The following is a 14,707-nucleotide window of genomic DNA, read 5'->3' on the forward strand; positions in this document are numbered from 1 at the left end:
TCATTCTCACTTGCATCGCACAATATCGAATTAAAGGAAGAAACATCAATTGACTTTACTCAAGCCATGAGAGAGACCCCTGGCCAAGAGAGAGAGAGACCATGAGAGAGACCCCTGGCGACCCGTATGAGGCCGTCAAAGCCTGGATGTATGGAGACCGTCCCCGACGGGGCGAACAACAAAGGAGCTCTTTGTCTGTCAGGGACCGAATAGTTGAAGGGTGGGGGGTTGGGGGAGCGAAGAAGTCCTCAGTCGAGCAACTTGGTTTTGGACTGCGGGTACCACAACCGGAAGAGTCCCCATAATTTTTGTTGTTTGGTCCCTCTCCTCTGCTCAGTTGAGGATCACACATGTGTGTAACAACATTTAAGTCACGGTCTTGCAGGGTTGGAATGAATGATTGATATTGGGCTGATTTATGAATGGGTGAGGAAGTTACACTAAATCCATGTCAGGAACCTGTACCGGAGAGGCAGGGCTCGTGGAAATTTGGAAAGGTAAATTGGGACGGCTCCACAGGTCACATTTTGTCTTGTTGCATCCACCAATGAACGCAGTCTTTAGAAGGGGGGTTGTGCAGACGTTAAAGTAAATTTTGAGGGGGGGGTGAAGTGGGTTTTTGTGTGTGTTTACTGACATTTTCTACCCATCCCAGGAGTTCGGACTCGAGGACCCAAGAGTTTTTCAAGATATTTGAGTTGTGTTTAAGGGGTGTAAAAACGTTAAGGGTAATAGGTAAGGCTTCCCAAAGCCCCTTCCAATTTATTTCACAAGCTAATTAGGTTTGAGTCGGTAAGTGGTAAGGTCGGAATGGTAACACCTGCATTGAACTTTGCAGCAGCTCTGGTTCCGGGGAGGGGGCTGTGTTATGATTATGGGGGTAAATGAACTGATTTAATAGTACAGATAGGATTGTATAGTGTAGCATGGTCATTAAATTAGAGAATCTGTGAGATTAAGTGTTACGTGTCACCACACGGCGGGTGATGCGGTATTAATTAGCTGAGGGAGTAATAAATTTGTTCCCCTGTACATGATTACCCTTTGTGATTTTCCCTATGTTTTTATATCCAACGTATTTTATATCTATGACACCTGCTCGTCCTACGTCTCATTCCAAAATCATGGGCATCAATATGGAGTTGGTCCCCCTTTGATGCTTTTACGGCCTCCACTCTTCTGGGAAGGCTTTCCATCAGATGTTGTTGGAACATTGCTGCGGGGATTTGGTTCCATTTAACCACAAGAGCATTAGTGAGGTCGGACATTGATGTTGGGCGATTAGGTCTGGCTCACAGTTAGTTTTCCAATTCATCACAAACGTGCTCGATGGGGTTGAGGTCATCGGATGATTAACTCGGCTAACCACATTTTTCAGGGTTAACTGGACAGTGGTGGTGGAGTTTGTTGATTTACCTGTAAAAATGCGTGGTTACCTTTCTCCCTGGGAACTAAGAAAGCACACTTTCCAGACTTTCAAATTTTTATTTCTAGAAACGGGGGGAGGGGTGAATGGGGTCATGGGAGTTCTGTTTGACGGGTACTTTTACAAACTTTTCCCGTTGTGGGAGAAAAACTCAGCCCAGACGACTTTTCCCGTTCAGTTGAATTCATTAATTGTTTTAATGTTCGCCTGGGAAAAGAGATTCCGGATAAACGTCGCTCCGAATCCAAACATCCAGTCCGCATTTTGTGACTCGCCCGCTGTTATTGGCACCACGTGATCCTCGTCACACTCCGCTCTTCCGCCATTTTGCGGACAATCCGCACGCGAGGAGGGGAGGGATGAGCGAGCACGCAGTTGGTTTGGGGAGGTCGAGGCTCAGGAAGCGAGTGCATCGGAGATCAAAGGAAATCGGTCCTTGGAGGGAGCTGTGATGGAGTGGAGGGGGACACGGGGAACCCCTGAGATCCGGGATCCTCCATTTGAATAACCAGCGATGTACATCATGGACACGTTACTGACCGCAGCACAATTCGTCGACTGTCAGGATCAGCAAAGTCGGCCCGGTTAGTAGTGGGGGTGGTGGGGGGAGGGTTGGTGAGATGTGAACAGGATATGTTAAGAAGTTGTGGATGGATTCGGACGGTGTTTGGTGAACAGGTTCGGTGTGTGACAAGGTCAAATTGATTCGATTTTGGTGAAGATCTGATCCAAATCCGGATCCGGGAATGTTTTTAATCCAGTAAATAATTCTTCACCATGGAGAGACGAGGACCAAAAACGATGTACATCATGATATTTCAATAAGTTATGGATGAGTTATGTTGAAGTTGGTTCGGTGACAATAACAAGACGATTCGATTTTGGTTCAAGTCCGGATACAGATCCGTCCTATCAGTGGCAGACAAAATGTAAACTGTTCCACCTGGCGGACAGGTATGTTCTCCACCGAGTTTTACCAGGTGTCTCTCTGTGAGTGATTTTAAATATATTGATCATTCTGTCTGTTTGATTGTTAATCACCAACAGGCCACAATTCTAAACCGATCATCATGGAACTTCACCAAGTGGTAGAGGTAGTCTCATCTGAGAACCCAATTGATTTCGAGGTCAAAGGTCATCTTGAGGTCAAATTTTTGAAATCGTCATTTTTCATCCTTACACCCTTTAGAACCCTGAAAAAAAAGTTGTGGACGGACTTTCACAAAACTTGGTGGATGAGTTGGTCAAATGGCAACAACAAGCCAATTAAATTTTGATTCAGGTCAGCAGATCCGGCCTATCGGTGGGACACAAAACGTTAACTGTTCATCCTGGTGGAGGTATGTTATTCACCATTAATCACCAAATCCCAATCCACTCTGTGGACACACAAATGTGTTGTTCACATAATTTCACCCCACATGGTTCCACCAGAGGACTCAGGAAGTGACGCGATAAGGTGACGCATTGTGACGTCACTACCGATCCCACAAATAAACCGTTTATGTCCGAAGAACCGTTGAGTTCATCAAAGTCAATTTCTCAGACGGTTTGTTGACTCATTCTGCTTTGCGTTTCGACGAGTCTGCCCCACAGCCCACTCCACCACAACAACACTTCCACCGTGGTGGTTGAGGGTCCCAACGTGCCTTTTCACAGACCATTTGATCGTTCTTCAGAGGGAAATTTGCGGCCTGTGAACCTGAGTTATTGACGTGGAAAACCACCTCGGGGAGGCTGGAAATCACCGGTCATGCTCCTCATGTGACCTTCGACGTGCATCTTGGTCTATGCTGTGGACCTTCTCCGAGCCCGTGTGCCGAGGTTGTGTGAACTATGAGGGTGTAGACAATATTGAGGTCTTCTTCAGGAGGGCATATGTGGTCAAGCATTTAGTGTTGAATCGATTGCCGGTAGTGAAGGACGAGGAGAGGAACGACTGTTTAAATCCCATTTGCAAAACCGTCTCTCGACCGTTCCAGTCTGGAGGATGAGCATGAAGACCATTCGCTCACATTCCCATCACCCGCGGCTGTGAGGCGCGTCTCCAACATCCCGTGTGTGTCCCCGAACGTCACCAGTTTCGTGAAGTCTCATGAGCTGCCCGTGTTGCAGCATCAGGGTCCGAACCCGAGATGGACGGTCTCGGTGTCGCTACCAAGAGCACTCCAATCCCAACCCACCCGGAAAGTGGACTGCCCTCGTTGATTAGGCCTGCCGTCTTTGTGACGTCCAAGGAGGTCGCGACTTGGCTGCAGCTGTGACCGGTCTCCCACAGTCTAGTGCGGTGCTGGATGTGGTGACTGGGACGCACGTGGTTCATACCGATGGACACGGCCCCGAGCGGCGTGACACGGACATCCCAGCAGAGATGTCAGACGGTCCACACAGTGGTGCCCAAGGGTGGACGGGGTCTGTCCACTGCTCTGACATGATTGTCCAATATCGCGCGATTAGACCTGCATTTGGAGCATGACTCGGCCCTGCAGCCTGGCCCCGTGGTGGAGTTTGATTTGGCGAGGAGGACCATCTGGGGATGTTGGCGGAGTCCCCGATGGACTCACAGGTCGTGACAAACTTGCAGCCCTCCTGGCCCATCCTGCCGCCTGTCCCGTTACTGTTGGGTCGACCCTGCCACGTGTGCCATTGACTTGTGGGGGTGTAGGTGTAGGAAGTCCACTGGGTTGCACCAACTTTCACGAGCGGCTCGAGGAGGACAATAACTCCGTGCAGAAACCCCTCCGTGGCTGTGCATGACACCATCAAGAAGCAGGATGCAGTACATGGGGGAAAAGGTGGAGTCCTGTCCAAGGGAGCTGCGGTGTCCCTGAGCAATGTTGGTCAATATAAAGACCATTGTGGGGAAAGAAAAAGAAACTGAGCACAGAGGTGAGATATAATCCACACATATATGAGGGTGGACCTTGGCAACCATGAATTCTTTTTGATTTTCAAATGGTTTCTGGTCACTGTCGAATAATAATCAATTCGTCCTGTATATTTGACTCATTTATTAAAAACAGACAAACAAAAACTTATCCACATGGAGAATTCAAAGGAGATTCAACAAGCAACACAGTCTTCCTCTTATTCTGCAGTACATGGACTTCATGAGTTCTTATATAACATGCAGGGGAAAATGAGGGTAAGATGATGAAAATGTCTGCTCATTCCCAAGACCGCAGCCCTTTGGGTGCTGGAATAGATCACACATGGCCCCTTCGTAGTGGTTATCAGGAGGTCAGCCTGAATTGAAAGAGCTGGGAAACGATTTTACAATCTGAAGTTGATAAAAGTTTGACAAGGCATCTGGATATCACTGAGACAAACATTCCATTGAAGCCAGACTCCTGCTTCCAGACAGACTTTCAAGCACCAATATATAATTATTTTTATTGAAGAATCCTTTAATAAGCCAAATCGAATCATCGATGATTCTTTTCCACTGAATAAAGATTATTTGGAAGGCCATTCTGTTTTGGGGAAGAGGGGTGATTTTACTTATCAGACTGATAACCTTCCAATACAGTCAAGAGATATACGGTCACTTAAAATGTAAATATATATGACTGTATATGCGTGTATACATACATACATACATATATATTGTTGTCGATTTCCACCGGTTCGGCGTGTGCATGACCTTTTCAGCCCAATCCAGGCCGCGTGTCCACCGAACTCGACAATCTAGTCGCAGCTTCCGGATAAACACCGAAACCCAGCTACGGGTGTTTTCAACACACCACAAACTTGGCAGTGCTCTGTCCATGTGCTGCAGGGTCTAATCGCCGAATTATGGCTCTACCTAATTATTCGCGCGGACAGAAATTACCGAGAGTTTGTACCTCGACGGGGCCTGCATGAAAACGAGCCGCTGAAGCGGCTAGAACAATAGGTATATATAGATATATAATTGTATATTTATGTATATTTATGTATATATATATATATATATATATATATATATATATATATATATATATATATATATATATATATATATATATATATATATATATATATATATATATATATATACATATTGTTGTGGTTCTCCGCCACCCCGGCGTGCGGCGACCACTTTTAGCTAATTGCGGCCGCGCGCCCACCGAATGTGGCAATCCAGTCATAGCTTTCGGATCAACGCCGAAATCCAGCTACGGGTGTGTTTTTAACCACACCACAACCTTGTCAATGCTCTGCCCGCGCTACAGGGTAGATCGCCGAATTGTCGATTGACCTAATTATTCGTGCGGACAGACTACCGAGAGGTTGTACCTCAACGGGACCTGCTCGGAAACGAGCCGCTTCAGCAGCTCGCTCCGTTGCGATTGCCGAGCGGTTTTTATATCGCCAGGTCCCGTCGGTCCCGATGAGCTTATCGGTGTTAAAAACTAGCTAATATTCCTAACGCAATTATGGCAGTTCAATGGAGGAAGGGACGCAATGAGCAGGTAAATATTCAAACAAAGGGGACATTTATTTACAATGCAGGCACATATGCAATGAATGGGGGGATGGGTACAAGACATGAGCAAAAAGACCTGCAGCCGTTGTCTATTTATTATGTACATGCACTTAACAACAATTCTACTTATCGGACAAGGCGCCACAGACTTCCATGCAAAACCCCAGAAAAGAAAAGGCCCGGGCTCGTAAGCCTCTAATATTTGCTCGGAGCCGGGATGACCGAAGGGACTCCGGGAGACCGAGCAGGCTACCTTGTCGCCCTGGAGACGACTCTCTGGGTCTTTCGGTCGGCGACCCTCCGTATGTCTCGTCGTGAACACGGCAGCTGGTGTAACGGCGGCTCGGTTGGTTCAGGCCTTGCCATGCGGCCTGGTCGATCGGGCCTGGCCGACGACGCCTCAGAGGAGCGAACGGGCCTTGCTCTTTTGGAGTTGATGCTCTTTTAAGAGCCTGCTCACTCCTCAGCGTCGCTCGGACCGTCCCGGGGCCCGATCACTTCGGACCGTGATGTCGCTGGCTGGCGACTTCTCTCCGGCCAGCGACCTCTCTCCGGCTGGCGACCTCTCTCCGGCTGACGACTTTGCTGCCGCCTCCACCGACCCACAACTCTGCACGGCACTGCAGGCTTGACTGGACTCCAGGCTACAAACTTCGAACTGCAGACTCAACTCCGAACTCCAGAGCTCCGTCCTCAACTCTCCGGACTTCAACACTCAATTGGTTTCTCGGCGTTTCAGCCCGGCCTTTTATCGGGTTCGGGGGTGGTGTTTGGTCTTTTACCTTCGACCCTTCACCCCCGGCTGGCTCTGCCCCTTTTGTCATTCTAATCCGACCTTGCCGTCAAAGCGGACGTGGCAGGAATCGCCGGCTTTTGCTCCAACGAGGAAGCCGTCGTGTTTGTTGGCGGAGATGCCGCTCGTTCGTGGACGTCGTTGCCGGCAAAAGATGGCGGCGCCGTGGAGACGATGGTGAGGAGATGATTGCTGTTGGTGAAAAGATGGCGTTTGTGGAGATGATTGCTGTTGGTGAAAAGATGGCGTTTGTGGAGATGATGGCGAGATGTTGGCGGTTGTGGCGAAGGTGGTGAGGAGATGTTGGTGGTTGTGGCGAAGGTGGTGAGGAGATGTTGGCGGTTGTGGCGAAGGTGGTGAGGAGATGTTGTTTAAAATAAAGATAGGAAAGAATAACACCACCTTAAAGGTTCACAGCCCGGTGCACGAATAATTTGCGTTAGACACCGGTGGGGAAATCTAATCTGGACACACACTTATCGACATAACTGATCTCTGGGGAACCTGAATGGTGTTCTGTGAATTTCCAAAACCATAACACTATACATATATATATATATATATATATATATATATATATATATATATATATATATATATATATATATATATATTGTTACGAATTTCGGTCCGCCCGGCATGCGATCGGCCATGTAACTCAAATCACGATCGCGTCGCCCACCGGAACGGACAATTCAGCCGTGACCCTCCTTGGAACTACCGCCAGGAGCTAGTCACGGTGGGTCTTTCGACCCCACCACAATTGTGCCAATTGGCCACCCGCGCAAGATAGGGTTGTTCGCCAAACTCGACCTACCTAAGTACCTGTGCGGGTAGTTAACCGGGAGATCGTACCTCGCCGCTGGCCGGCCTTGGACACGAACCGCTTAATCGGTCCGTTCCGTGCTTCAGTGATAACCGAGCGGTGTTATCGCCAGCCTCAACGGACGTGATTATTTACCGGGTGCTTACACCCCTCTACCAATTCCTTCCGTGATGCAAGATGGAACTTTCAAACAAGGGGTGGATTCAAACAAGGATGCAACGAAACGAGGAACAGTTCGACAAGCACATTTATTGCACACTCAGACAAGCATGTATTTTACAGCCATACAGAAAATCATGCACGTATAACAGTCAAAGCAATGAAAGCAAGAATTACAACCGAATAAAGTCTTTATTCGCACGCACACTTAGACAATTCTACTTATAAGACGGCGCCACCACATGCATTTACACAAAAGCAAAGGAAAAGCCACCCTCAAAGGTATGGGTGGCAGACAGGTTCGTGGACCAAATGTGCGTGGAACCTGGATGAGCAGCCAGGTCCACGAGACCGAAGGGTCTTACCCGCGCCCTCGTGGCGCGATGTCAGCGTAGCTGCGCCTGGCTTCGAGCCCCTGGCTCTCTCCGGCGCTCCCCGTCTGCCTTACCCGTCGGCTTCGAGCTCCATCCCCCGACTTGACTGCCCCGCCGACACTGCACTCGACTTGACTGCCCCGTCTCCCGATTCTCCAGACTGCCGACACCGACACACTGCAGACTTGACTGCCCCGTCTCCCGCTTCTCCAGACTGCCACTCCACCGACTCCAGACTTGACTGCCGCGACCGACACACTTGACTGCCAGAATCCAGACCCGACTTGACTTCCACTTGACTGCTGACACTGCTGCTGCCACTCCACTGCTCCCACTTGACTGCCACACTGCTTGACTTCCACTCCACCGACTCCAGACTTGACTGCCGCGACCGACACACTTGACTGCCGACACTGCTGCTGCCACTCCACTGCTCCCACTTGACTGCCCCGCCGACACTGCTTGACTTCCACTCCACCGACTCCAGACTTGACTGCCACTTGACTGCCACTTGACTGCCACACTGCTTGACAGCCCCGTCTCCCGACTCTCCAGACTGCCACTCCACCGACTCCAGACTTGACTGCCGCGAGCTGCGTTGTGCTCACGCTTATATAGCCCGGGGGTGGGGCGTATATGTAAATTTCTGGATCACAGCAGGTTTGGAGGCGGGGCCACACTACCCGATGCTCATTCATTGGATGGGTGAAAAGGAGGCGTGAATCATTCCTGATCCGCTTTTCGAGGCGAAAGGAACCCATTCACAACCCATGGCACGACGTGTGGTGGAAAGGCGGAGGTGGTGGGAGTTTGCTGCGGTGGTTAGGGAAGGGTGTTGGTGGTGGCGATTTGGTTGCTGGCGGGCGTCGTTTGAGAATGGCGATGAAGCGATGTTTGCGGGGTGGAGTTGTGGAGTTAAAGAGGTGAAGGTGGTGGTGTTTGAGTTGTTGTTTGGGAATGATGTTGGTGGTGGCGATTTGGTTGTTGGGGGATGATTGGTCCAAAATAATGATAGAGAAAAGAAAAACGGCGACCTCAAAGGATCGCAGCCCTGTGAACACGGAAATTCCCTCCAAACAACGGTGGGGAAATCTAACTACACATGTACTTATCGTCATAACTGATCGAAGGACCCTTTATGGTGTATTGCGAATTTCCACAGCCGTAACAATACATATATATATATATATATATATATATATATATATATATATATATATATATATATATATATATATATATATATATATGATACATGTTCCAGCACATCAATGTAATAATCATGTTGTATTTGAATGCATTTCCCATGAAAGAGATATAACAATACATTGTGCTATATGATATAAACTTTTACTTTTTCCAGTTAATTATCAATCAAGTTTAATTGGCAACATTTTTTATGTCTTTTTATCACCCTTAATCCCATTCAAACAAAATAATTTTTAATACAAGTTGAAGTTGGAAGTAAAATAACCGTTCTCATCATGGGGGGGGGGGGGAGAGACCCTGTTGGAATACTTTGAAAAATTACCATGTGTCAATGATGTGTATTTCATATGACATATATGAATACATAATGGACCATTGGACCATTGCGTATTTTTGGAACTTACTTTTTAAAAATGATTTCTTTAATTATCATTATTTCTTTTAATAATATCGATATACCGGTATATAACACTCTGACCCCAAGAGTACATCAATATAGAAAAAAAATCGATATCGACAGAGCCTATTTGCTTTCTTCTCCGAAACTACACACACAATTTCAATGAAACTTGACCACAACATTCCTCACTTATGATGAACCAAAGTTTATCGACCATAAAATCTGCACTGATTATGGGGGTCTACGAGGGAGGGTAGGGGGGGCGGGGGTTGTGACGATGCATTTTTAGAAACTGTCCAGTTAATTTTGTATTTCATTGTCTTTTCAGACAAAGAAATGAAAATCGTTTCTTTTCCCAACTCTGCCCCGTTCGGAACAGAAGATTATTTCAATCAGAAAATACCTTCTTGTCAGGACGATGACAAATCGAGCAGCGTCTCTTTCAACAACCACAAAAGTTGTTTTAAGGTGATCAAGCACATCCAAGGAAACGAGAAACTCGACAATTGTTCCGTGTGTAACGAGGCGTTTACTACTTCATCAAATTTACATCAACATGCAATGTTGCAAAACCCGGTGGAGAAACGCTTCAAATGTCCCGTGCGTAACAAGGCGTTTACTCGTTCATCATCTTCACAGCAACATCAAATCATACATATCGGGGCAAAGCCCTCCCAGTGTTCTGTGTGTAACAAGGCGTTTAATCAATCATCAAATTTACATAAACATAAACGAGTACATACGGGGGTTAAACCTTACAAGTGTTCTCTGCGTCACGAGGCATTTACTGATTCATCATCTTCACATCAACATGAACGAGTACATTCCGGGGATAAACCCTACAAGTGTTCTGTTTGTCACAAGGCATTTACTCAATCATCAAATTTACATCAACATGAACGAGTACATTCCGGGGATAAACCCTACAAGTGTTCTGTGTGTAACAAGGCATTTTTTCAATCATCAAATTTACATAGACATGGACGAGTACATTCTGGGGATAAACCCTACAAGTGTTCTGTTTGTAACAAGGCATTTTCTCAATCATCAAATTTACATCAACATGAACGAGTACATTCTGGGGATAAACCCTTCAAGTGTTCTGTGTGTAATAAGGCATTTTCTCAATCATCAACTTTACATAAACATAAACGAGTACATTCTGGGGATAAACCCTACAAGTGTTCTGTTTGTAACAAGGCGTTTACGCAATCATCAACTTTATGTCAACACGAACGAATACATTCCGGGGATAAACCCTTCAAGTGTTCTGTTTGTAACAAGGCGTTTACGCAATCATCAACTTTATGTCAACACGAACGAGTACATTCCGGGGATAAACCCTTCAAGTGTTCTGTTTGTAACATGGCATTTGTTTCTTCATCATCTTTACATAAACATGAACGAGTACATACGCGGTATAAACCCTACCAGTGTTCTGTTTGTAACAAGGCATTTTCTCAATCATCAAATTTACGTGAACACGAACGAGTACATTCCGGGGAAAAACCCTACAAGTGTTCTTTGTGTACCAAGGCCTTTGCTGTTTCATCGACTTTACGTCAACATGAACGAATACATTCTGGGGATAAACCCTACAAGTGTTCTGTGTGTAACAAGTCATTTAATCGATCATCAACTTTACATCAACATGAACAAGTACATTCTGGGGATAAACCCCACAAGTGTTTTATGTGTAACAAGGCGTTTAATCAATCATCAAATTTACATAAACATGAACAAGTACATTCTGGGGATAAACCCCACAAGTGTTCTGTGTGTAACAAGGCGTTTATTCAATCATCAAATTTACATAAACATGAACAAGTACATTCTGGGGATAAACCCCACAAGTGTTCTGTGTGTAACAAGACATTTACTCAATCATCAACTTTACATCAACATGAACAAGTACATTCTGGGGATAAACCCCACAAGTGTTTTGTGTGTAACAAGGCGTTTAATCAATCATCAAATTTACATAAACATGAACAAGTACATTCTGGGGAAAAACCCCACAAGTGTTCTGTGTGTAACAAGACATTTACTCAATCATCAACTTTACATCAACATGAACAAGTACATTCTGGGGATAAACCCCACAAGTGTTCTGTGTGTAACAAGGCATTTACTCAATCATCAACTTTACATCAACATGAACAAGTACATTCTGGGGATAAACCCCACAAGTGTTCTGTGTGTAACAAGGCATTTACTCAATCATCAACTTTACATCAACATGAACAAGTACATTCTGGGGATAAACCCTGCAAGTGTTCTGTGTGTAACAAGACATTTACTCAATCATCAACTTTACATCAACATGAACAAGTACATTCTGGGGATAAACCCCACAAGTGTTTTGTGTGTAACAAGGCGTTTAATCAATCATCAAATTTACATAAACATGAACAAGTACATTCTGGGGAAAAACCCCACAAGTGTTCTGTGTGTAACAAGACATTTACTCAATCATCAACTTTACATCAACATGAACAAGTACATTCTGGGGATAAACCCCACAAGTGTTCTGTGTGTAACAAGACATTTACTCAATCATCAACTTTACATCAACATGAACAAGTACATTCTGGGGATAAACCCCACAAGTGTTCTGTGTGTAACAAGGCATTTACTCAATCATCAACTTTACATCAACATGAACAAGTACATTCGGGGTGTAAACCCTACACATGTTCTGTGTGTACCAAGGCCTTTGCTGTTTCATCGACTTTACGTGAACATGAACGAATACATTCTGGGGATAAACGCCACAAGTGTTCTGTGTGTAACAAGGCATTTGTTTCTTCATCATCTTTATCTCGTCATCAAAAAATACACACAAAGATTTAACAGAGGTGCGAGGACCCAGCGACTTCGGTGTGAATACCGTGTTATCAAGGAAATAACAAATACCGGGATCTGGAAAATGAAGTCAAAATAACCTGGAAGTTGAAGAGTGTCGACATTGTGTCAATGACAACAGGAGTGATTAAGAAGAACCTCTGTTAGATCTTCTAAAATATCCCTGGAAATGAATATTACTACAAACTAACTACACTTTGAGACTGTCTGGGGTTCAGTGACGATCCTGAAAATATCCATCAGAACAAAACACTGAGAACAAGAGAACTTCACAACTTGCTCGAACAAACATGGCCCTTCACCAAAAGGTAGGTAGATACACACGCACACACTCAAACACACTCACAAACATGCATATACACACACACTCACAAACACACACACACACATTAATACACTCAAACAATCACAGGAATACACGCAAACACACACAATCACACAATAAGTAGAGATTTTATACTTGAACTGGAATCCTATTTTGTTTCTCAAACTCTGGGATATCTTTAATCCAATATCTGTGTTTGTTCTTCCTCTTGTCGGAAGTTCTTCACATCACTTGTCAGGGTTTAATCTCTGCACGTCCTTATGATCAGGTGAACAGGTGTTAACCATTAAATTGTTTGTTTTTCCCAATCGTTTCAACCTTCATCTTTGATAATTTTCCCATTATTTATTTTACCAAGTTACACTACTCGCACACAGGTGCATCCTTGGAGTTGAGTTACAGCAACATACTGTAGTTGTGAAGGAGAAAATGCTCTCACATCGAGGGAAAAACTCAAGGAACCTTGTGAATACAGGGGGCTGTGTTTATTTACATAAAAAAACACATTGATAAACAAGAAAAAGAGCAATCAGAGATTGCAGATCCTCACCAGGACTTATTTTGTGTACTGTTAGTGTATTTTTATGTAGTGTATTTTGTGTGGGCGTTTGTGTACTGGTGTGTTACATAATGAATGAGACATAATGAGAACTTCCACTTTATAACTGCTGGCAGTGATGACCGGGTTCCAAGAAGTCCCACTTTGATGCAACCCCACTTTGATCGGACACCTGACCCTGACCCATGAAGTGTTTTTTTATGATTATTGTTATTAATTAATCAATTGAATTTAGAATGGGATTAAAGTAAATTCAATTCAACTCAAATGGAAGACCAAGCAGATACAGTCCTGCATTAGAGTAATCAGAATGAACTCAAACAAGCAAAAATATATGATAAAGTCATCAGTTGGAACTGGATATGATTCGCATTTCAGCTGTTACTCCTCTACCCTCAAACCCTTCCAGGAACAGCCAAGTGAGGCTGATTAACATCAAATAACAAGAAGCGAATACTTCCATATCGCACGGCTGGGGACAGTAAAAAGGTTAAGAATGATGAAACAATTTTGCAGTTATAAAATTTAAATGTTGACATTGTGAATTGGCATGGATGATGGGAAGAGTTGTGACGTTGGACAAATTTCTATTTATAGCCCTCAGACCAAAGGGACGTACGCGGCCATAAGTGTGACAGAAGACACAGGACAGAATAGCCAATTATATAACAGCGCAATGTCGCCGCGCTGTTAAAGCAACCCCATATCAAAAAAATTAATAATTCTGGCTGCCAGACCATACATCCAATCAAGTTGAAATTTAAAACATGTATTCCCCATGAAGTTTTATGTCAATTGATGAAGCGGTTCCAGAGAAAACATTATTTAATATTCTTTAAATCCAATATGGCTGCCAAACCATGTGACCGATGATCATATGTGTGAACCATTTGTTCCTCACAGAGAAGCGGTCATACGTGTAAAGTTTCTCCTCAATCTGCTCAGCCATTTCAGGGAAGATACTTGAAGGTTAAAAAAAAAACAATGTGGCGACCGAATCACATGACTAATGACGTCATCAAAACATTTTTTGTGGACCTTCAAAATTTTTCAAACTGATCGAATGTAGCATTCTACATATGCAATTATGACATCATAACGAAGGCACCTATGACGTCATAAAAAAATCACTCATTCCCCTTGATGAGTACTTGCCATGTGCCAAGTTGTAATTTTTTCCTTGGTGCGGTTTCAGAAACACAGAGGTCCAAAGTTTTTTTCCGTTTTTCAAACATCTGTCTACAAGGAGCATGCTTGAGGGCCTCTGTCTGCAAGGAGCACGGTGGTACCTTGGTCTTTACAT

General features: G+C 44.7%; 1 protein-coding gene across 1 annotated transcript; it reads left to right on the forward strand.

The window, feature by feature from the left end:
* The first annotated feature begins 1,481 nt into the window (after nucleotides 1-1,481).
* Nucleotides 1,482-13,124, forward strand: LOC147008266 (uncharacterized). Its single transcript, XM_085865141.1, has 2 exons — nucleotides 1,482-2,010; nucleotides 9,984-13,124. The coding sequence occupies exons 1-2, from the start codon at nucleotides 1,941-1,943 to the stop codon at nucleotides 12,506-12,508; spliced, it is 2,595 nt and encodes an 864-aa protein (XP_085721267.1). The 5' UTR covers nucleotides 1,482-1,940; the 3' UTR covers nucleotides 12,509-13,124.
* Nucleotides 13,125-14,707: the final 1,583 nt, after the last annotated feature.

Source organism: Eptatretus burgeri, chromosome 20, assembly GCF_056783735.1.
Source record: "Eptatretus burgeri isolate ZD-2024b chromosome 20, Ebu_testis_v1, whole genome shotgun sequence".
Lineage (NCBI taxonomy): Eukaryota > Metazoa > Chordata > Myxini > Myxiniformes > Myxinidae > Eptatretus > Eptatretus burgeri.